This window comes from Haliotis cracherodii, unplaced genomic scaffold (assembly GCF_022045235.1).
Source record: "Haliotis cracherodii isolate W230 unplaced genomic scaffold, xgHalCrac1.p SCAF_7, whole genome shotgun sequence".
Taxonomy (NCBI): Eukaryota; Metazoa; Mollusca; class Gastropoda; order Lepetellida; family Haliotidae; genus Haliotis; species Haliotis cracherodii.
The window spans coordinates 4,075,325-4,098,825 of NW_027266330.1; the positions used below are offsets into that span (position 1 = coordinate 4,075,325).

The 23,501-nt window shown below is 44.7% G+C and overlaps 2 protein-coding genes across 3 annotated transcripts; one reads left to right on the forward strand and one right to left on the reverse strand.

Annotated features, from left to right (window-relative positions):
* The first annotated feature begins 294 nt into the window (after positions 1–294).
* LOC139448256 (myosin regulatory light chain, smooth muscle-like) lies at positions 295–771 on the forward strand. The gene has a single exon (XM_071229782.1). It carries the CDS (start codon positions 295–297, stop codon positions 769–771), a length of 477 nt encoding a protein of 158 aa, XP_071085883.1.
* Positions 772–3,005: 2,234 nt separating this feature from the next.
* On the reverse strand, positions 3,006–23,127 carry LOC139448253 (uncharacterized). 2 transcript variants are annotated; one of them, XM_071229780.1, is made up of 4 exons: positions 22,892–23,127; positions 17,151–17,286; positions 8,087–8,186; positions 3,006–7,225 (listed from the first exon to the last, which is right to left on the reverse strand). In XM_071229780.1, exons 2-4 carry the CDS (start codon positions 17,260–17,262, stop codon positions 6,904–6,906), a joined length of 534 nt encoding a protein of 177 aa, XP_071085881.1. In that variant the 5' UTR covers positions 17,263–17,286; positions 22,892–23,127; the 3' UTR covers positions 3,006–6,903. The 2 variants fall into 2 exon arrangements, with proteins under 2 accessions (XP_071085881.1, XP_071085880.1); XM_071229779.1 differs by having other exon boundaries at positions 17,127–17,286.
* Between the last annotated feature and the right edge of the window lie 374 nt (positions 23,128–23,501).

Below are 23,501 nucleotides of genomic sequence, written 5' to 3' on the forward strand. Positions count from 1 at the left end.
TACCACTTAATGCACATCATCAGCACAGCAGGGAGGCAGGCATTGCAGCCTGATCTCATTGATCACACGCGCGCGTGCAGCTTCATGTAACGTGAAACCCGACTATAGGGGAACCAGACGTCATGTGATCTCTCCGGTAAATGCTGTTCTCTTGGTAACGTGATACTGCGTAACGGATGTCACGTGATGTAGCTTTTGGATATATATCGACAAGAATTCCTCATTCCCAACCATTCTCACTTCCATCTTGTTTAGAAGCCTGACGTCGTCTTCCAACAGCTCCTTCATCCAGCAATGGCACCCCAGAACGTGTTCTCGATGTTCCGTCAGTCTCAGGTACAGGAGTTCAAGGAAGCCTTCACCCTCATCGACGTCAACAGAGACGGCGTCATCGAAATAGACGACCTGAAGAGCATCTACGGCAACCTTGGCAAAGTGCCCGCCGACTCCGAGCTGAAGGAGATGCTGAAGGAGGCCAAGGGGCCCCTGAACTTCACCACCTTCCTCAACCTGTTCGGGGAGAAGATGGGAGGGACGGATGGCGAGGAGACCATCCGTAGCGCCTTCGCCATGTTTGACGAGGAGGGCAAGGGCGTGCTGCCCGAGGAGTACATCAAGGATCTCCTGGAGAACATGGGAGATAACTTCACAAAGGAGGAGATCAAACAGACGTGGAAGGAGGCCCCTATTTCCAAGGGCATGTTCAACTACGTGGCCTTCACCGCCAAGGTCAAGGGCAAACAGGATGATGAGGAAATGGCCAAAGCTTAAACGACTGATGTACTCACCAGTGAAGGACATTACTTGATATGTGTTTTATTTATTTATGACTGATTGTCTCCGGACATCGCCCTGGGCAAACAGGATGACGAAGACATGGCCAAGGCTTAACTTAACTAACTATATTTCTGCACAGTGGCGTGCACATGACAATACATGATTAAGGACAATTCTGTGTTTCGTCATCCATTTGTGTCGTCGTCATGTTCATTGTACTATACTTGTGTTATCTCAAGGCGCAAACAAAACTCCAAAAGTCAAAAAGTTTCAGAAGTATTTCAAAACGTTTGAGAACATAACAACAATGCCTGAAGTCTCAGTTATATGATAGTTTGGCATTGGTATGTTTGTCTTGAAAACAGTGGCTGTTATGCGAACACTTTTCCAGTTATTCACATGTGAATAGGTCTGCTTCTCCATCTTAATGCACCGTGTTGTATTCACGATCGTGAATTTCATATGTAAGCTCTTGTCTTCAATGAGCTGAATAAATATCAACAGCGACAATGCTTTGTTTCCATTTTTGTTCCATGATTGATTTATAGAAGAGCTATCCACAGATTTCGCACTACAGTGGCACCTCGTTAATCCGGACGGTGTCATTCACAGAAACATCGCCCGGATAACGAGACATGGATTAAGGGTAATGCACCTTATAAAGAGAGAGTGGGTGTAGACTGGTGAATGTAGTTGACATTATTCCTGGGTAGGTTCGGTGCTAGGAAGAGGTAGACAGCAAACTGTACTGATGAGAAAGAAAAAGGCTTGCTAATATTATTTATGAAAAATTTACTTATTACACTCCGAGTTGTCCCCCATGCCCTGGAGTGTATATCCGGGAACGCACGTGACGGTTTTAAGTCTCTGTAGACGTCAACATTTCCGCACCCCTAGGGCAGCGTCTGACCAGGGGTCACAGTAAAGCAATGCCTCTGTATTCTTCTGTTTAAAGCAACCGATGGACTCTCATGTGAAGGACTTCTTTCTACCTGTTGAAGCTATGATTCTGATTCGCCTTGTTCTTTATTCACACAAGAAGCACTGTCAATTAAACATTGCGTAAGATAGAAAAATATTTATTCACTTTCCAGAATGTGTTTTGTAAATAGGTCGCAACATATGCATCAGATGCTTCAATCAGCACAGTCAGAGGACGGAGACAGATGCTTCAATCAGCACAGTCAGAGGACGGAGACAGATGCTTCAATCAGCACAGTCAGAGGACGGAGACAGATGCTTCAGTCAGCACAGTCAGAGGACGGAGACAGATGCTTCAATCAGCACAGTCAGAGGACGGAGACAGATGCTTCAATCAGCACAGTCAGAGGACGGAGACAGATGCTTCAATCAGCACAGTCAGAGGACGGAGACAGATGCTTCAATCAGCACAGTCAGAGGACGGAGACAGATGCTTCAATCAGCACAGTCAGAGGACGGAGACAGATGCTTCAATCAGCACAGTCAGAGGACGGAGACAGATGCTTCAGTCAGCACAGTCAGAGGACGGAGACAGATGCTTCAGTCAGCACAGTCAGAGGACGGAGACAGATGCTTCAGTCAGCACAGTCAGAGGACGGAGACAGATGCTTCAGTCAGCACAGTCAGAGGACGGAGACAGATGCTTCACTTATGGTTGTGAGGCTTGTCGTGGTACTAGTAGTGACCTCATGTCTCATTAATGCTCTGTAATTGGAGTGTAAACGTAGTACTCCACACGTCTTAATGAAAAGTGATGTGTAATCATTGTTTAATAAATAAATGTCGCCAATACATGACTTCCTGTGGGAAACTGTTTTAACATGGAAGGAATTACTTCCCTTGCTTTACCAATGTTAGGTCTGTGACCAGGGTACACATCTTCATAGTGGCATGTTACAGTTCAAACTTAACATCTAAATGATCTATTATGTCTATCAAGCTGTCCACGTGTTAGCGGCGAGCATTTCGTCTGATGGGCAATGAGTGAGTGAGTGTGGTTGACGTCGATGATATATTCAGTCATATCATGACATTTGAGCATGAAGTGGGAGAAAGCCGTGTAAATAGTGACATGTATACAAGCTAGATCATCGTTACTGGGGTCCGATGATACAGAAGTTAGACAACCGACAGCATCTATCTGACTCCTCTTTCAGTGTTTCCAGTTTACTGTGAATCTGTCACCGGGTTCTCCATGGGGCTGATTTCTCTCAGCCTTATCCACAAACCACACAGACAGACTTGTCATAACGTATTTTATTCATATTTCATTCGTTGCGTACAAATAATTTTACATGTGATCTCGTACGCCAGTACTCACATGGACCAACATCCACACATTTTGAAACTGATGACACTTTGTGTTCTCACACTGGTAAAAAAATACATGTACGGTTGACGGTTTAAAAATTTTTCAAAAACATCCTTGGGACAATGATGCTCAGCACCAGTCAGCCAACACACGGTGTTAACTTAGACGATTCAGATAAAGACTTGTTACACTACATCATAGTCTGCATGCACTCTAGACCGCCCTGCCAATACCACATGTCACTGGTCTTGTTACACTTGGACATCCATGGCGGAGCGGTCCTGTCGGTGTATTACAGTATCCACAATACCACCGTGCATGAACAAGGCCTATCATGTGAATCGCAGCTGACGTTGAAGTGTATGATGATACGGACGTTGATCCCACCAAGGTACGATGACATCCCAGTGCTGCAGCATTGGGAGTAGTCTCCCTTGGTGCCGCCAGCATTGTGAGTTGTCTCCCTTGGTGCTACCAGCATTGAGAACAGTTTCCCTTGAGTACCTCTCTCAGCGGTGAATTGCTGACTCCGCGTCCTACCCAACAATCGTTAACAATATGTTCTATACATTTACCCCTACATAGTAAAACATCTCTATAAAGATTAGTACAATCTTACATAGAAATATCTGCCATGGTACCAGGTATTTATGAAAATAGGCATTGTCTTTCAGAAGGTTAGGACAATCACACAACTGTCTCATTCTTTGGTTAAATCAGATAATCATAACATATGTTTCAGACACAGGATGTCACGTACAACCCTCTGATGATTAGATGGACATGGTTCTACTATCTGAAACAATCACACCACATCACTGTGTCCGACTTACCCTTCGTTGTGACAGTTTGTACAACATAATGAAACGTCAGGAAATATATATTTGTAAAAAAGCATTACTAAAAAAGATAAAAAGAGGTTTGAACCTGTTTCATATCAAACGAGTTAACGGTTTCTTCTGCAATTATTGCTACCATGGATAACGAGACACTTGAACAGGCTAACAGCAGACTGTGACGACACAAACTCCACCACGGCGACATCGACAGTCGCCCACTGTCCCGGGAACACTACAGGTTGACACGTGAAGCCTCAGCCGATATACCCCAGTTTATTAATTTAGGAATCAGAGTTATGCCCCTTTACACTGATGCCTACAAGCTCCTCCAAAGAGCGTGACACCTTCGTTACACCCTCGGTAACATTGCTGCCACCAGTGTGGGCGCGGCCATTACAAGAATCTTGAAATTTGCCCTCTAGCCCAAAATGTTGTAATGTTTATACTATTGGGAATGCAATCATAGTGAATTTTGAAAACGTTTATGACTGACCATATATCCCAGATGAGTTTGTAGGATCGGATTGGTTCGAGATTGCAGACGAACGGAAAATCACCAAACTTCCCCGTTACATCCTTACATTCAATTACATGATAGTTGTAATGAAACGGAAATTTTAACTGACAAACAAAGAAAATATGCAAGCTGGGGTAAGAGTATTCGGCGTCACGGCAGTCATCACTTGTTTGTAAACATAACTGTCAGTCAGCTGCGAGTTCAACTCCAAGCATGGTTGTGGCCACCTATCACAGTGGGGAGTTTTGTCTGGTGGCAGCGATAGTACAGAAAGCTCCGCTAACGGGCTATCGCTGTCACGGGCTTGAGGTGCCTTTAGGGATTGTGTATTTTATAGATTGAACCTTTTCTAGTTACAACAGATGCAGCATATGGTTATCGTGTTTCTAGTCCAGATTACGTAGCGAGTACAATTCCATGCTGTAAACTGTTCGTGTTACGGTACATGCTCTGTTTCAACCAGGCAGTAAGACTATGAGAACTGTAAGTTGGGAGTATATGAGAAGACATGAGTATATGGGCGTATATGGATGACATGGTATATCTAACGGTCAAAAACAGGAAACAGATGAGTGCAGATACTTTCAAATCTTACTGAGGTCTTCAGGATGCTTGGCTCGTTGACGACTATCAACCCATTGTTTTCATTCTTTCAGACGCAGGTGAAGCAAATCGCAAACGTTTGGAGATCAGACATTATTCTGACGGCTGTAAATTCTGGTTATGTTTTAACAATATATTATAGTTTCAGATTGTGATTTGGAAATCCACATTTTTCTTCATTTTCTCATGAAATGATAGGTTATATAGAAACCTACTCTCAACACAGTATCACCGATAATCTGACCAGCATAAAAAAAATCTCCTTTAGACCCCACATTCTTACAATATGAATCACCTCGGGACAGTTAGGTCCGTCAAGGTCATGCCCTAATAATCTACCACACAAGACCATTGGAACACATCAAGATGTTCATATCAACATAAACGCTTCATATATATATGTATATATATTATTTTGGTGTCGCTGACGTACAAGTGTATTGGAGAATGGTTCATCCGGGTATGATGAAATATACACAATGATGAATTTTGCTGAGATCACGCGTTGTGTTGACATCATTTTTCCCATTCAGAACAATACAGTCACACCTTAAAAACACATTTGATCCGTAACTGACGACATGCATATACATATTCTTGAAATAACTACAACAAAATAGACGTATAAAATTTGGAATAAACAGTCGGCAGACTTTAGAAACGTGACAGAGGACGTCTTCAGCCAGCGCCAGAGGGAATACCCTGAGATCTGCAGGCGGTACCTCAGGACAATGTGATACGAGTGTTGTCAAGGAAACAATAACACAACTAGTTCGCACAGGAAATGGGGTATTGAAAGATATTGATTATACGGAAAGGATATGTTACATAAGTCATCTTCATATTGTTTTTGTACTACCATTATGGAAGACACACAATATAGAACACAGAACAGGTACTGGACCTTGGTCTAACTCCATGTAGGCATCTTTGCATCAAATCTACTGATAAAGTCCAATTGCGATAAAACATAACCTATTTCGAATTTTTTCAGTGAATGAAATCAGGCCCTTATTGGCCACATGTTACGTCGGTTTTTAAGTTGGCAGTTTGGTCAGGTGTTGCAAAATAAATAAAATGTATTGCACTGCGTTTCCTAAACATTTACGTACCTACTGATGGCCACTAGGTAAGTTCTTTAGCTTACAAATTTATTCGATGTTAATTTTTTTAATATTATATAACGTGCTAATGAGCCTAACGTACGCAGGTATCTCTCAGACATAATTAAATATCTAACTTATGGTGTTCAAATAGTTTGTAGCATATTTAATTACATTGTATTATCATCGTTAATTTTGGAAAAAAGAACAAAACATGTCTTTATACTAAACTTCACGAAGTCTGAATTGCATACGCATACTGTACAAACAAAGGTTATATCATTAATAACATGACATGTCTTCCACTCACAATGCAGGCACATCGTCCATAGATATATCACAAGATGCCCGGGTCCACACAGGTGCAAGTCATCACAGTCAGGTTCCCAGAAAGGAAAACAACACGGATCCCGGTGTAATTGGTGATCTTCCTCGACATTGTTCTGTTACTCCTGACATGTCTTTACAGGAAATAATAGCGCCTTGTGGGGAGGTGAGACAATGTCCGTTCATAATTAGTATGACTATTTGCAGCTAGATTGACCGACATAAAACAGACAGAGGAAATACTTCAGCGGCTGGTTCACAGGTGCTGGGACAACTAATTAGCACGTGGTAGCCCTCCTTGAACCAGGGGCGACCACTCCCCACTCACAATCTTGCTATTGTGGAGTTCCGCTCCTTAATGAGTGGGCGTGGTGGTTATTGAAAAAAAACCCGCACGACCCCAAAGGATCTCATCAACCATGAATGTGGCTCCTATTGGAATCGTTATTTAAAGTTGACGGGATCCACCCTCAGCAGTAAGTCGGGAACCTCGTCAGATGACACGCTGAACAGTTCTTTGTTGGATGCCTTCGTGGTTTCGTCCTCAAATTCCGAACTTCCAAACACTTCGTCGTAGAAGTAACCGTCTTCCGCTTGTTCACGGTCGTGATCGTGGTCGTGGTCGTCTGCGATGGCGAACATGTCACCGTCTGTGACGCGAGGCATGGCGTCCACCGATTCCGTGTCGTCTGGTTCGAGCGGGCGACGGCTGCTGGAAGTTGATGACCTTCGAGGGCGACCCCTGGCGGTGAACCATTTCAACCTCCTGGAAAAGATGAGCCCCATGTTAAGTCGAATGTTCGAATTATCATTATGTGGCAAGTGTACATCGACAATTAGCAGGAGGTCCTGTGCGTGTAAATAAGAACGACAAAGCCCTTTCCATAATCATAAATGATTACGACCATATCATAAACATGTGTATATAATTCACTGTCAAATAGTGATGACGCCACGTGTTCGCGAGAAGGTGGGCGCATCTTGCCATACCGATGACACCCATCACAAACACATGCAAAGGCAAGTAAACTGTTCACCTGAAGGTAGAGCATTGCAACGGACACAATTGTGGTCAAATTTGGAAATGTCCCCACATATGTACGATAAAACGTTTGGAAGCTTCATAGGGCCAAGTTTCCAAGTATCCAAGTATCCGATCTACCTTATCTCACAAAGACACAGACATAGACACATTGTCCAAGTCTCCGATCTACCTCATCTCACATAGACATAGACATATACATAGACATAGACACATTGTCCAAGTTTCCGATCTACCTTATCTAACATAGACATAGACATATACATAGACATAGACACATTGTCCAAGTCTCCGATCTACCTCATCTAACATAGACATAGACATATACATAGACATAGACATAGACACATTGTCCAAGTTTCCGATCTACCTTATCTAACATAGACATAGACATATACATAGACATAGACACATTGTCCAAGTCTCCGATCTACCTCATCTAACATAGACATAGACATAGACATAGACATAGACACAGTGTTCAAGTCTCCGATCTTTCTTATCTCATAGGGAATTATCTGGCGTTATCGTATACAGTCTCCCTGTGTCCCGTGATAAGCACGGTTAAATTACAAATCAACTCACCCTGTTCTGTGTAGATAATATAAGACAAGCACACAGCCAATTAACAGCAGCCCAACTCCTATAGCCACGCCCACGCCGGTCCCTGCATTCATCCCGGGTCCTGTAACAAACACACACATCTTGATAATCTGTGAATCAGTAAACACACACATATTGATGATCTGTGGATCAGTAAACACATACATCCTGATAATCTGTGGATCAGTAAACACACACATACTAATAATCTGTGGATAAGTAAACACATACATCTTAATCATCTGAGGATCAGTAAACATATACACCTTGATAATCTGTGGATCAGTAAACACATACACCTTGATAATCTGTGGATCAGTAAACACATACACCTTGATAATCTGTGGATCAGTAAACACATACACCTTGATACTCTGAGGATCAGTAAACACATACACCTTGATAATCTGTGGATCAGTTAACACATACACCTTGATAATCTGTGAGTCAGAAAGTAATCGTCAGCTGATCAGTTATCGGCAAATCAACAGTTGATCCTGGTTAGTACAGGACAAGTAACAGTGAACAATCCATCGTTCTGATCGTGTACAAGCAGTGCGTGATGGGAGCTCTGTTATTTCGAACTATAAAAACAACACTTCCTTGTAGAAACTGTATAAGGCCACAGTCATTTCTTTTTTTCAGTGTGTGGATTTCTTTGCAGTTCGGATTTCCAATAATAAAAAATAACATCTCAAAATTTTATTTTTACTTCCTCTCGCGATTCGTTATAACTCGTTTTGTTTTTAAGGTACATATTCAACATGTTTTAATGTTAGTATGTACATACTTATTCACATTGTAAAGCGTGTGGACTTGAATTGCATTCTAGTTTGTCATGTAGTTTATACTTATATACAAGCTCTATCGGATGGGACAAAGAGATAAAGATGGATTTGGAATGAATGTTGTTAAAAGCCGCAGTTAGCACTTTTCCAGTTATTGCTGTCACAGAACTCTCCCTTCACATATGTGCTGTTGCGTCAGGCATGTGCCACTAGGCTCCCCGACAACAAGGTCAATGCTATTGTGGCCTGTGGCCTATTGTATCCATTACTTCCATCAAAGAGCATTGGCGATTTTAATATACAATTGGGTAGAGTATGACGTGACGTCAATCCTCACGCCATGACGTGTTTTCAACATGTTGTGAAATGATAACGAAGTCATCCGGTTTACAGGGGTGGTGAAACGGCACACATGTCGGGCAGCGAGAGGGGGGATGTGGCGCATTAACCAGAGGAAGGTAGGGGTGTGTGAACGAGAGGGAGAAAGGGGTGCAATCACCAGAGGAAGAATGAGGTACATTCACTAGAGGAGGGTGGGTGTGTGTGAACGAGAGGGAGAAAGGGGTGCAATCACCAGTGGAAGAATGAGGTACATTCACCAGAGGAAGGTGGAGGTGCGTTTACGAGAGGGGGTAAGGGATGCGTTAACGAGAGGGAGAAGGGGGTGCAATCACCAGAGGAAGAATGAGGTACATTCACCAGAGGTGGGGGTGTGTGAACGAGAGGGGGTAAGGGATGCGTTAACGAGAGGGAGAAAGGGGTGCAATCACCAGTGGAAGAATGAGGTACATTCACCAGAGGAAGGTGGGGGGGTGTTTACGAGAGGGGGTAAGGGATGCGTTAACGAGAGGGAGAAAGGGGTGCAATCACCAGAGGAAGAATGAGGTACATTCACCAGAGGAAGGTGGAGGTGCGTTTGCAAGAAGGAGAAGGGGATGAGTTCACGCTAGGGAGAAGAGTGCATTCACGGGAAGTAGTTGGGAGTGCGTTCATCAGATGGAGAAGTGAGTGAGATTACGGGAGGTAGAAACGAGTGCATTCACGAGAAGGAAAAAGAGGTGCGTTCACAAGAAGAAGAAGGCGTGCGTGTTGACGAGATGGAGAAAGGGGAGCTTGTTGAGAAGAGGGAGAAGTCTGTTTGTTGAGGAGAGGGGGAAGTGTTCTTGTTGAGGAGAGGGAGAAGTGTGCTTGTTGAGGTGAGGGAGAAGTGTGCTTGTTGAGGTGAGGGAGAAGTGTGCTTGTTGAGGAAAGGGAGAAGTGTGCTTGTTGAGGTGAGGGAGAAGTGTGCTTGTTGAGGAGAGGGAGAAGTGTGCTTGTTTAGGAGAGGGAGAAGTGTGCTTGTTGAGTAGAGGGAGAAGTGTGCTTGTTGAGGAGAGGGAGAAGTGTGCTTGTTTAGGAGAGGGAGAAGTGTGCTTGTTGAGGAGAGGGAGAAGTGTGCTTGTTGAGGAGAGGGAGAAGTGTGCATGTTGAGGAGACGGAGAAGTGTGCTTGTTGAGTAGAGGGAGAAGCGTTCTTGTTTAGGAGAGGGAGAAGTGTGCTTGTTGAGGAGAGGGAGAAGTGTGCTTTTTAGGCGAGGAAGAAGTGTACTTGTTTAGGAGAGGGAGAAGTGTGCTTGTTAAGGAGAGGGAGAAGTGTGCTTGTTTAGGAGAGGGAGAAGTGTGCTTGTTGAAGAGAGGGAGAAGTGTGCTTGTTGAGTAGAGGGAGAAGTGTGCTTGTTTAGGAGAGGGAGAAGTGTGCTTGTTGAGGAGAGGGAGAAGTGTGCTTGTTGAGGAGAGGGAGAAGTGTGCTTGTTTAGGAGAGAGAGAAGTGTGCTTGTTAAGGAGAGGGAGAATTGTGCTTGTTTAGGAAAGGGAGAAGTGTGCTTGTTGAGGAGAGGGAGAAGTGTGCTTGTTGAGGTGAGGGAGAAGTGTGCTTGTTGAGGTGAGGGAGAAGTGTGCTTGTTGAGGAGAGGGAGAAGTGTGCTTGTTGAGGAGAGGGAGAAATGTGCTTGTTGAGGAGAGGGAGAAGTGTGCTTGTTGAGTAGAGGGAGAAGTGTGCTTGTTGAGGTGAGGGAGAAGTGTGCTTGTTGAGGAGAGGGAGAAGTGTGCTTGTTTAGGAGAGGGAGAAGTGTGCTTGTTGAGGAGACGGAGAAGTGTGCTTGTTGAAGAGAGGGAGAAGTGTGCTTGTTGAGGAGAGGGAGAAGTGTGCTTGTTGAGGAGAGGGAGAAGTGTTCTTGTTGAGGAGAGGGAGAAGTGTTCATGTTTAGGAGAGGGAGAAGTGTGCTTGTGTAGGAGAGGGTGAAGTGTGACTTGTTGAATAGAGGGAGAAGTGTGCTTGTTGAGGTGAGAGAGAAAAGTGCTTGTTAAGGAGAGGGAGAAGTGTGCTTGTTAAGGAGAGGGAGAAGTGTGCTTGTTTAGGAGAGGGAGAAGTGTGCTTGTTTAGGAGAGGGAGAAGTGTGCTTGTTGAGTAGAGGGAGAAGTGTGCTTGTTGAATAGAGGGAGAAGTGTGCTTGGTGAGGTGAGGGAGAAGTGTGCTTGTTGAGTAGAGGGAGAAGTGTGCTTGTTGAGGTGAGGGAGAAGTGTACTTGTTAAGGAGAGGGAGAAGTGTGCTTGTTGAGGTGAGAGAGAAAAGTGCTTGTTAAGGAGAGGGAGAAGTGTTCTTGTTTAGGAGAGGAAGAAGTGTGCTTGTTGAGGAGAGGGAGAAGTGTGCTTGTTTAGGCGAGGGAGAAGTGTGCTTGTTGAGTAGAGGGAGAAGTGTGCTTGTTGAGGAGAGGGAGAAGTGTGCTTGTTTAGGAGAGGGAGAAGTGTGCTTGTTGAGGAGAGGGAGAAGTGTGCTTGTTGAGGAGAGGGAGAAGTGTGCATGTTGAGGAGACGGAGAAGTGTGCTTGTTGAGTAGAGGGAGAAGCGTTCTTGTTTAGGAGAGGGAGAAGTGTGCTTGTTGAGGAGAGGGAGAAGTGTGCTTTTTAGGCGAGGAAGAAGTGTACTTGTTTAGGAGAGGGAGAAGTGTGCTTGTTAAGGAGAGGGAGAAGTGTGCTTGTTTAGGAGAGGGAGAAGTGTGCTTGTTGAAGAGAGGGAGAAGTGTGCTTGTTGAGTAGAGGGAGAAGTGTGCTTGTTTAGGAGAGGGAGAAGTGTGCTTGTTGAGGAGAGGGAGAAGTGTGCTTGTTGAGGAGAGGGAGAAGTGTGCTTGTTTAGGAGAGAGAGAAGTGTGCTTGTTAAGGAGAGGGAGAATTGTGCTTGTTTAGGAAAGGGAGAAGTGTGCTTGTTGAGGAGAGGGAGAAGTGTGCTTGTTGAGGTGAGGGAGAAGTGTGCTTGTTGAGGTGAGGGAGAAGTGTGCTTGTTGAGGAGAGGGAGAAGTGTGCTTGTTGAGGAGAGGGAGAAATGTGCTTGTTGAGGAGAGGGAGAAGTGTGCTTGTTGAGTAGAGGGAGAAGTGTGCTTGTTGAGGTGAGGGAGAAGTGTGCTTGTTGAGGAGAGGGAGAAGTGTGCTTGTTTAGGAGAGGGAGAAGTGTGCTTGTTGAGGAGACGGAGAAGTGTGCTTGTTGAGGAGAGGGAGAAGTGTGCTTGTTGAGGAGAGGGAGAAGTGTGCTTGTTGAGGAGAGGGAGAAGTGTTCTTGTTGAGGAGAGGGAGAAGTGTTCATGTTTAGGAGAGGGAGAAGTGTGCTTGTGTAGGAGAGGGTGAAGTGTGACTTGTTGAATAGAGGGAGAAGTGTGCTTGTTGAGGTGAGAGAGAAAAGTGCTTGTTAAGGAGAGGGAGAAGTGTGCTTGTTAAGGAGAGGGAGAAGTGTGCTTGTTTAGGAGAGGGAGAAGTGTGCTTGTTTAGGAGAGGGAGAAGTGTGCTTGTTGAGTAGAGGGAGAAGTGTGCTTGTTGAATAGAGGGAGAAGTGTGCTTGGTGAGGTGAGGGAGAAGTGTGCTTGTTGAGTAGAGGGAGAAGTGTGCTTGTTGAGGTGAGGGAGAAGTGTACTTGTTAAGGAGAGGGAGAAGTGTGCTTGTTGAGGTGAGAGAGAAAAGTGCTTGTTAAGGAGAGGGAGAAGTGTTCTTGTTTAGGAGAGGAAGAAGTGTGCTTGTTGAGGAGAGGGAGAAGTGTGCTTGTTTAGGCGAGGGAGAAGTGTGCTTGTTTAGGAGAGGGAGAAGTGTGCTTGTTGAATAGAGGGAGAAGTGTGCTTGTTGAGGTGAGGGAGAAGTGTTCTTGTTAAGGAGAGGGAGAAGTGTGCTTGTTGAGGAGAGGGAGATGTGTGCTTGTTTAGGAGAGGGAGAAATGTTCTTGTTGAGGAGAGGGAGAAGTGTTCATGTTTAGGAGAGGGCGTACCGAGTGAATGGTAGGATTCAAAGTCAAGTGGCGGCATCACCTGATGTACACTGAGCCGTGGAGACATGTTGCGATGTATAGAAAACATATATATAGGTGCTCGAGATATTTGGTATCACAAACTCGGTGAGTGAGTGAGTGAGTGAGTGGCTGAGCTATGATATATTATCAGATTACGAAATATCTGACATATGTACAGCTATTTAGTTACCTAATAGCATATCATTAGCACCACAGAGTCTTGATTGATCAAAAAACTAATCAAAACTACGACGTATATAAAATTGTGTCCAAACGCTTGCAATTATAAAGTGCATTAAATTAAATGTGGTGTTAATTGTATATATGTATACTATGTTTCTCTATTTCTAATTCGGCAACACGACAGTTTTTTTTAACATGAGCTAGTTTTTAGCCGCAGCTGGTGTTTTAGGAAACTCATATTCAGATTTTTTTCTTATTTTTTTCACTCGTCTTAGCTATGCGCATGTACGTATTGATTTTCATACGTAACTCGCACGCGTAAGAAAGGAATACGTTTAGTTTTAATTTTCAACTATTTCAAGGCCTTCAGTAACGCTTTTCATCATGCACCTTGACAACTACACCACCTGAAGTGCATTTGGTGTATACAGGGATAACAACATTTACGTAACACGCATTTGTGTCTTAAAAGGAGTTTCATCAATAGTTTCTGTGACAGCCCTGGCACGCCGAGTTGTATAGGCAAGGTCAAGGCTGTTGACATCACCTGCCTCAGCATCACGACACACCTACATCCGGGTTGGTTACGAGGACGGGAATGTACACGTGCGTATCCGATGTCGGTACACGTGACCGACTTTCTTCACAATACATCAGTGGACCTGAACAACACCTGCTTGAAGAGACACGCTCAATGGGCTGCTTCAGTTGGAGGAAATATGCAACGCGTTGTTCGATGAGAGGAAACGCGTTGTTCGATGGAGGAATGTAGTGTGCTTGAAAAGTTAACAACGTTTGCTCTGCTTTCAATATCGTTTCTCTTGTCGTGCAATATCGGAGTCAGTTTGTTAAAACGTGGGCTTACTAGTTTCCCCATCTGTACCAGATAAAAAAGACAAAAAACAGCCTCATCTGTAACATATTTAGATCTATGCATAGAGATTCTGCGGGACAACAAACTCTCCAATTTATAACAAGAGGGGTTACTGTTATGAGTTACTGTTTCTTTTATTTCGAACAATATTCTTGCTAAGACAATTCAAAGAGCGTCATACGACTAGCTTAAATCCTTAAACAGTGTTTGATCAAGCTTACAACATTCAGTAAAGCTTTCACAACGTCTTATGGTGGAAGATCTTTCCTAAGAGAAGATCGATGACTAAAATTATGTCCGATGCAATTTCGCTTTTTAACTTAACTGTGTGTATGTACTCGTTGTTTTTTTTTTCAGGGGAACAACTAACTTGCCTTTGCATGTGTTTTGTTACGGGTTCCACCGATGGGCAGGGTACGCTCACCTTGGCTCCAAATGAGACATAACATGGGAATAGGCTATGGCATATCATTACGGGGGTTATCACGAGAGTGTGTTTCGGGATGGTAAATATCCTAATACAGGCTATTTACCATCCCCAAACACCAGCGTGATAAGCTCTTTGTCATTTAATGGCATTCTTCAATTCTGTACTCGAAAAATCTCTTCCCATCTCTCACAAACATGACCTAAACATTGCAAGTTTTCCTGGAATGTGAGCAGTGTTATATATTACGTCAGAAGGTAAGTGATATGTCAGTCGGACAGTGACAACAGTCAATGTTGTTCCAACTGAAACCTGTTTCGTAGAGAGTGGGGTGTCTAGATATAGGCAAAACAATAATTGCCTACTCAAATTGTTTCTGCTTTCCTTTCGCGGCAATCGATCCGTCTGTTTGCTAAGATAACTGCCCTTTGTTAAAGGGAAGCTACTCTATCCCTAGTCTATGAGACGTCTCGATGGGTGACAGTCTGTCTGTCCTGTATTAACATTACGAAGTGCAGTCAGATGCACACACAGCGACAACACGAAACAGGGTGAACATTCGGACATATTTCGGCCAAATTCAACTTTTATAATTTGTGGAAAAGGTTCCAAGTCGCAGGGGTCTACAAGCACTAATGAGGAAACTGATCCTGCTTGGCTAGTGTCCTCACTAAGTTGTATAAGTTGGCAAAACTTGTAAAATGCCTTAGCTACGTCACAGTTAGACACTGATTTTCAATACATTAGACTATTTTTATGATAATGATAGCAATTATTCCAGTAGTTACTCCAGATTCCCGATGGTTAATTCAGACTCGATCGAATGACAAGGGCGTCGCCATGTTTGTTTGTAAACACTGAAAGTTGTACCTACTTGACCTTTGATATTTGCATCTCTATCCGCATTATCGTTTTTATCCCTTGGCTTTATCCTGTCGAGAAACCTACCCTTGATATGATATATAGCCTGTATCCAACACCATCCGCTGTTTGTTATTTGTATTCCCAACACTGGAACTGTCTTGTTATTATGTGTCTAGCTTTGTTCTCGGCGACCGTAAATATACGCCAGCATACAGTCTACAGTCTTTATGTACTACACATGGAAACTTGGGATGATGCATTTGGTTATAAAGTTCAAAGACACATTATTGCATCTTGATTAATATACTTCTTACGGACACCGGTGAGGGGACCATTGTTATTGTTCTGACTACTTCTTACGGACACCGATGAAGGGACCATTGTTATTGTTCTGACTGCTTCTGAGGGACACCGATGAAGGGACCATTGCTATTGTTCTGACTGCTTCTGAGGGACACCGGTGAGGGAACCATTGTTATTGTTCTGACTGCTTCTGACGGACAACGTCGAGGGGACCATTGTTATTGTTCTGACTACTTCTTACGGACACCGGTGAGGGGACCATTGTTATTGTTCTGACTACTTCTGACGGACACTGGTGAGGGGACCATTGTTATTGTTCTGACTGCTTCTGACGGACACCGGTGAGGGGACCATTGTTATTGTTCTGACTACTTCTGACGGACACCGGTGAGGGGACCATTGTTATTGTTCTGACTACTTCTGACGGACACCGGTGAGGGGACCATTGTTATTGTTCTGACTACTTCTGACGGACACCGGTGAAGGGACCATTGTTATTGTTCTGACTACTTCTGACGGACACCGGTGAAGGGACCATTGTTATTGTTCTGACTACTTCTGACGGACACCGGTGAGGGGACCATTGTTATTGTTCTGACTACTTCTGACGGACACCGGTGAGGGGACCATTGTTATTGTTCTGACTGCTTCTGAGGGACACCGGTGAGGGGACCATTGTTATTGTTCTGACTACTTCTGACGGACACCGGTGAGGGGACCATTGTTATTGTTCTGACTACTTCTGACGGACACCGGTGAGGGGACCATTGTTATTGTTCTGACTACTTCTGAGGGACACCGGTGAGGGGACCATTGTTATTGTTCTGACTACTTCTGACGGACACCGGTGAGGGGACCATTGTTATTGTTCTGACTACTTCTGACGGACACCGGTGAGGGGACCATTGTTATTGTTCTGACTACTTCTGACGGACACCGGTGAGGGGACCATTGTTATTGTTCTGACTACTTCTGACGGACACCGGTGAGGGGACCATTGTTATTGTTCTGACTACTTCTGACGGACACCGGTGAGGGGACCATTGTTATTGTTCTGACTAGTGCATTGATGACGGTGTTCTCTCTGACGGCACTCTCACCATACATAGGGATCTCCATTATCTGTGCCACTAATATAGTCAGTGTTTGTGACCTTTGTCTTTGACGTTTTCATTCCAGAATATGGTGGGAAAGTGGTAAGGTGACGATGTCGTGAAATGGGGTTTAAAGATGTATCACATGGGACGTATCAGAGATGGGGAGAAGTTACTATAATTACCGGGTGGATAACCTGACGTCGTACTGATGGAAGACTTCAGTGTAGGGGATGTTGTCGATGTTGCCGTAGTGTTGCTGGAACTGCCGTCATCCGCGCTAGTGCTGCCATCTGGAGTTGGCTCAGAGGTCTCAGACATCTACGTATCACAGTCAGGGGTGTGCTGAAAACACCAAACTTGTTCCTTTGAAGCCGTGTTATACACCATGCATAGTGAGTAGACAGCATAAGGTCGTCATTGTAATATTGGCCACATATATACGAACTAAATCTGTCTGTCTGAGGGCGGTGGGGTATGCAGTAGACGGTACAGTATGAGGGTGGTGGGGTATGGGGTAGACGGAACAGTATGAGGGTGGTGGGGTGTGGGGTAGACGGAGGAATATGAAAGTGGTGGGGTATGGGGTAGACAGAATGAGGGTGGTGGGGTATGGGGCAGACGGAACAGTATGAGGGTGGTGGGGTATGGAGTATACAGAATGAGGATGGTGGGGTATGGATTAGACAGTATGAGGGTGGTGGGGTATGGGGTAGACGGAACAGTATGAGGATGGTGAGATATGAAGTAGACAGAATGAGGGTGGCGGGGTATGGGGTAGACGGAACAGTATGAGGGTGGTGGGGTATGGGACAGACGGAACAAAATGAGGGTGGTGAGATATGAAGTAGACAGAACGAGGATGGTGGGGTATGGGGAAGACGGAACAGTATGAGGGTGGTGGGGTATGGGGTAGACAGAATGAGGGTGGTGGGGTATGGGGTAGACGGAACAGTTTGAGGGTGGTAGGGTATGGAGTAGACGGAACAATATGAGGGTGGTGGGCTATGGGGTAGACGGAATGAGGATGGTGGGGTATGGATTAGACAGTATGAGGGTGGTGGGGTATGGGGTAGACGGAACAGTTTGAGGGTGGTAGGGTATGGAGTAGACGGAACAATATGAGGGTGGTGGGCTATGGGGTAGACGGAATGAGGATGGTGGGGTATGGATTAGACAGTATGAGGGTGGTGGGGTATGGGGTAGACGGAACAATATGAGGGTGGTGGGCTATGGGGTAGACGGAATGAGGATGGTGGGGTATGGATTAGAGAGTATGAGGGTGGTGGGGTATGGAGTTGACGGTACAGTTTGAGGGTGGTAGGGTATGGGGCAGACGGAACAGTATGAGGGTGGTGGGATATGGAGTAGACAGAATGAGGATTGTGGGGTATGGATTAGACAGTATGAGGGTGGTGGGGTATGGGGTAGACGGAACAGAATAAGTGTGGTGGGGTATGGAGTAGACAGAATGAGGATGGTGGTGCATGGGGTAGACAGAATAAGGGTGGCGGGGTATGGGGCAGACAGAATGAGGGTGGACGGGTATGAAGTAGACAGAATGAGGGTGGTGGGGTATGGAGTAGGCGGTATATGGGTGGTGGGGTATGGAGTAGGCGGTATATGGGTGGTGGGGTATGGAGTACGCAGTATATGGGTGGTGGGGTATGGAGTAGGCAGTATATGGGTGGTGGGATATGAAGTAGGCAGTATATGGGTGGTGGGGTATGGAGTAGGCAGTATATGGGTGGTGGGGTATGGAGTAAGCAGTATATGGGTGGTGGGGTATGAAGTAGGCAGTATATGGGTGGTGGGGTATGAAGTAGGCAGTATATGGGTGGTGGGGTATGGAGTAGGCAGTATATGGGTGGTGGGGTATGGAGTAGGCAGTATATGGGTGGTGGGGTATGGAGTAGGCAGTATATGGGTGGTGGGGTATGGAGTAGGCAGTATATGGGTGGTGGGGTATGGAGTAGGCAGTATATGGGTGGTGGGGTATCGAGTAGGCAGTATATGGGTGGTGGGGTATCGAGTAGGCAGTATATGGGTGGTGGGGTATGGAGTAGGCAGTATATGGGTGGTGGGGTATGGAGTAGGCAGTATATGGGTGGTGGGGTATGGAGTAGACTTAAGTATGCTTATCGTACGTGTCGACAAAATGTTTCTGGAGGTCATGCTCGGTAACTTGGTTGAAAGCGCGACATAAAATGGTATATCAAACGCGTGCATCTCAATATATCATCCACCGTTCCCAATAACCCGCACACCCCATACCGTCGGCTGATTGTATATGCACATTCTCATAAATAACACGAACATCAAATGTGGGTCACATGATAATGTAGAGTTGTCCGAGAGCTGTGTCGACGGGTAACGTTGTGCAAACAAACAACATCCTGTTTCAAACTTGTTGCTGTCTCGGCGTGTGTCTTGTCGCGTGCTCGCCTTGATGAGGCATGAATATTCATTGGCTGGAATTCTGGGGCGTTGACGGGCAGGTACTGGACATATGCATACCATCTAGCAGTACGTCAACACACATATGTGCATGGTAAACTGCATAACTGTATATTGGCGTCATACACACCCCATACTTTAACCCCGAATGAAATAATCATATGTTGTACTGTTTTTTCCACAGAGATTCATCTGAGATCGGCATCCCTATTAATATGAGTGAATGAGTGAATGGGCGAGATAAAGGCCAAACTAACTCTATTCCTGAGAGATGGACAGCTACTCGAACGTATATAAACGGAGCAGCCAAGGATAAAAATAAGATCATGTCAATATAAGAAAATAGAAATCATATTAATAATAAAACAGAAATAATGTGAACACCAAACTCACAATAGATATGTGTACCCTACTCACACACAGGAGTCCCAAAGAGGGCCAGGTCAGCCGAAATTGCTTAGGCAGAAGGCGACCTCTTAAACACTTCAGTCTGAATGCAACAACAACAACAACGAATGAGTGAGATAAGCATAACGTCACAGTGACAGTATTTTAGACCAATCTCATTGAAATCAGATCTTAGTTCTCGCTATCGCTAAACAAAGACCTGGGTACATTCCATTGCGGGTCATGTCAGAACGACTTTTCATCTGACCAATCAGAGCATTGCTTATAAGATCATGAAAGTGACTGTTGGAATGTGATTTTTGATCGTGCAACCTCGAAAAAAACCATACACAGGGTATTCCGAACGACAGTTATGGGCTTAATGTTTGTGTTCACACAATATAGGCCATCTATTAGCCATTCAAGAATGTTCTTTTGTTCAGTTTTAATCGAGTTTATGTCAAAATATGTTTCGAAGCGTAGTCGCCAGTTTGAAACTCGTACCGAAAAGCTCGATTAAGCTGCCTTCTGATTGGCTAGTGTCGACTTCTTTGGTCGGTCAAAATTCGCGAAAGGTCGGTCTGAAGTGACCCGTAATGGGACGTCCTCAGATATTTGTTTAGCGGTAGCAAGCACTAAGATCTGATTTTAATGAGACTCTATCAGGGACTATCGCAGCATGGACACCAGGATCTATCAGGGACTATCGTAGCATAGACGCCAAACACTATCATGGACTATCGTAGCATAGACACCAAATGCTATCAGGGACTGACGTAGCACTGACACCAGACTCTACCAGTGACTATCGTAGCATGGACACCAGGTTCTATGAAATATCAGGGACTATTGTAGCATGGACGCCAGGCTCTATCAGGGACTGTCGTACCATGGACACCAGGCTCTATCTGGGACTATCGCAGCATGGACACCAGGTTCTATGAAATATCGGGGACTATCGTAGCATGGACGCCAGACTCTATCAGGGTCTATCCCAGCATGGACGCCAGACTCTATCAGGGACTATCGTAGCATGGACACCAGGCTCTATCAGGGACTAGCGCAGCATGGACACCAGGATCTATCAGGGACTGACGTAGCATGGACGCCAGACTCTATTGGGGACTATCGGAGCATGGACGCCAGACACTATCAGGGACTATCGCAGCATGGACGCCAGGCTCTATCAGGGACTGACGTAGCATGGACGCCAGACTCTGTCAGGGACTATCGTAGCATGGACGCCAGACTCTATTGGGGACTATCGCAGCATGGGCACCAGGCTCTAGCAGGGACTATCCCAGCATGGACGCCAGACTCTATCAGGGACTGACGTAGCATGGACGCCAGACTCTATCAGGGACTATCGTAGCATGGACGCCAGGCTCTATCAGGGACTATCGTAGCATGGACGCCAGGCTCTATCAGGGACTATCCCAGCATGGACGCCAGGCTCTATCAGGGACTATCCCAGCATGGACGCCAGACTCTATCAGGGACTATCGTAGCATGGACACCAGACCCTATCAGGGACTATCGTAACATGTGCAGGTTTCAGAGCTAGATTGGGTTTTACATCCAGCACAATAGGAATTCTGAACAAACTAGGTCCCATGTTCCCAGTGATTTTGTGTCATCTTGTTCGTTGCCCATGCAGTTGACCGCTGGTGTGTCGATCAGCTTCTGAGAACGGATATCACTGATTCTTCTTTGAACAACATTCATTCACTGCATTATACCACCCAGTTACAAAACTGTAACAGAGATGGCGATATCTGGTTACACCTCTGTGTTACAGGTGCAGCTTATCAGTTGTCACGACGGTGACGTCATTTTCTCAGTAATAATTGAAACAGACATGATACATTATGATGTTGATAAGAAATTTATCACATAATGGATCGTGTTGTCGATAAACTAATCCGATAAATATGCAAATGAGGAACTTCTTTTAGTCTCCATACATCAACTCAATGTCTGCTTGCTAAGTTAACTGTTGACAAGTATTCCCTGTTAGGTTAGAGAGGGGTTTTCTGAGGTTTGAGTGATTTTATTGATAAACATGGCTGCACGTGATTTGGCACTATTTATGATAAAGGGGGCGGTTCACTCAAACACTGTATTCATCCATGGCTTCTGAAGTTACTTCAGTGAGAGACTTAAACATCGCTTATTACAAACAATATTATTTTTATCGCTTATATAATATGACACTTTCGATACGGAAAGCCACACATCTAATGTCCCTACTTCCTCCATGCTAAACATTGTCGGACTGTGTGCCTATGGCATTGACACACGTTTAACTGCGTCACACACGGAAACACACGTGTTCAAGCATGTCCTCCTATAAACAACCCAACCCTACCCAACACGCAGGGCACAGGGTAGGTGGGCCGTGCTGGCGACCTTCAAACTTGAATGACTGAAATACGATCTTGTTAGCAGCTGTTTATTTGAAATGAAGTATAGTCACCTGATATCTTATCTACTGTAAAGAGGGTTGCGGTGAAACGGGGTCATTGTCGCCCTGCCTAGCGCCGTGTTTATTTCAGTCATACATACACACATACATTGAATATACAATCATATGCCTCCTCACTCGCAACATGTGCTGGTGGCTTTGCTATGTCTATTTCAACTAGCCTACATCAATATAAACATGTATAATGAGCACAGCTGTTGCCGTTGAGCAATAGTCGAAGCAAGTGATAAGATTAGTAGATAATTTGCTGTAAAAGGCCAACAAAATGCTCGGTTATATTTCATTTCCTCGTGTAGTTTCAGGACCTAAACACGTGTATATTGCATGAGATTGAATATGTAACCTGCTGTCTAACGTTGTAGTACTCAATTTCACATGAACTTGTCAAACTGGCAGAAATGTATTCAATAACACTGGCACATGCATAGAACAGGGTATTCAGCACTGAATGGAGGACGCCTCACAATGAAAAGTTGCTGGTCTTCCTTAGTATGTCGTTGTGACTATGTTTACACAAAGTAACCCTTATTTCGCAATCAGTGATCTATCACTAAATATTCAACATACTTATATGTTTATGACGATATGGATGTGTCGTGACAAACATGGTGTCTTACTTACCTGTTGTAGGGCTCCCGACCTTGTTGGTGGCAGTGAGTTGTCGCTACGCCACGCCCCCTTTTCGATATTCCAACCACGCATGTAATAATACTATGTATTCACATCAGTGCCGCCGTACATGTTACACGCGTACAACAATAGGTCGGAGTCAGAGGTCAGGAATGGCTACAGACATCTACACCTCTTTACCGGGTGTACACATGACACACATCATCGGGTGGAGAGACCCGCCTTGCAAAGGGAGGTAAGTCTGTTCATATTGCGAAATCGTACAGTGACGAATGGCGCCACTCGCCCGTGGTGTTGGCCATGGTGAGCGGATTGTTTGAATATTTGGGGAGGTGTTTGGTGGCTTGGAAGTTTCCCCATGTGCTTATCAGGGCATGGGGAACTGAAAGTGCACATTGGTATCATTTCCTTGGAATAATGTGAAATTTGATGAATTAATGTGAAATAATATGCAAAGTAATGATCTCCACAACACATAAAACTACCACAATCCCAATATGAGTAAATTGTATTGGTGTATTGTATTGAGCGGTGTAGGACTATTGTAAAACTGTTCTTCATGTTCCTGTTCCTGTTCTTGTTCATATGTGCATAGCGTTGG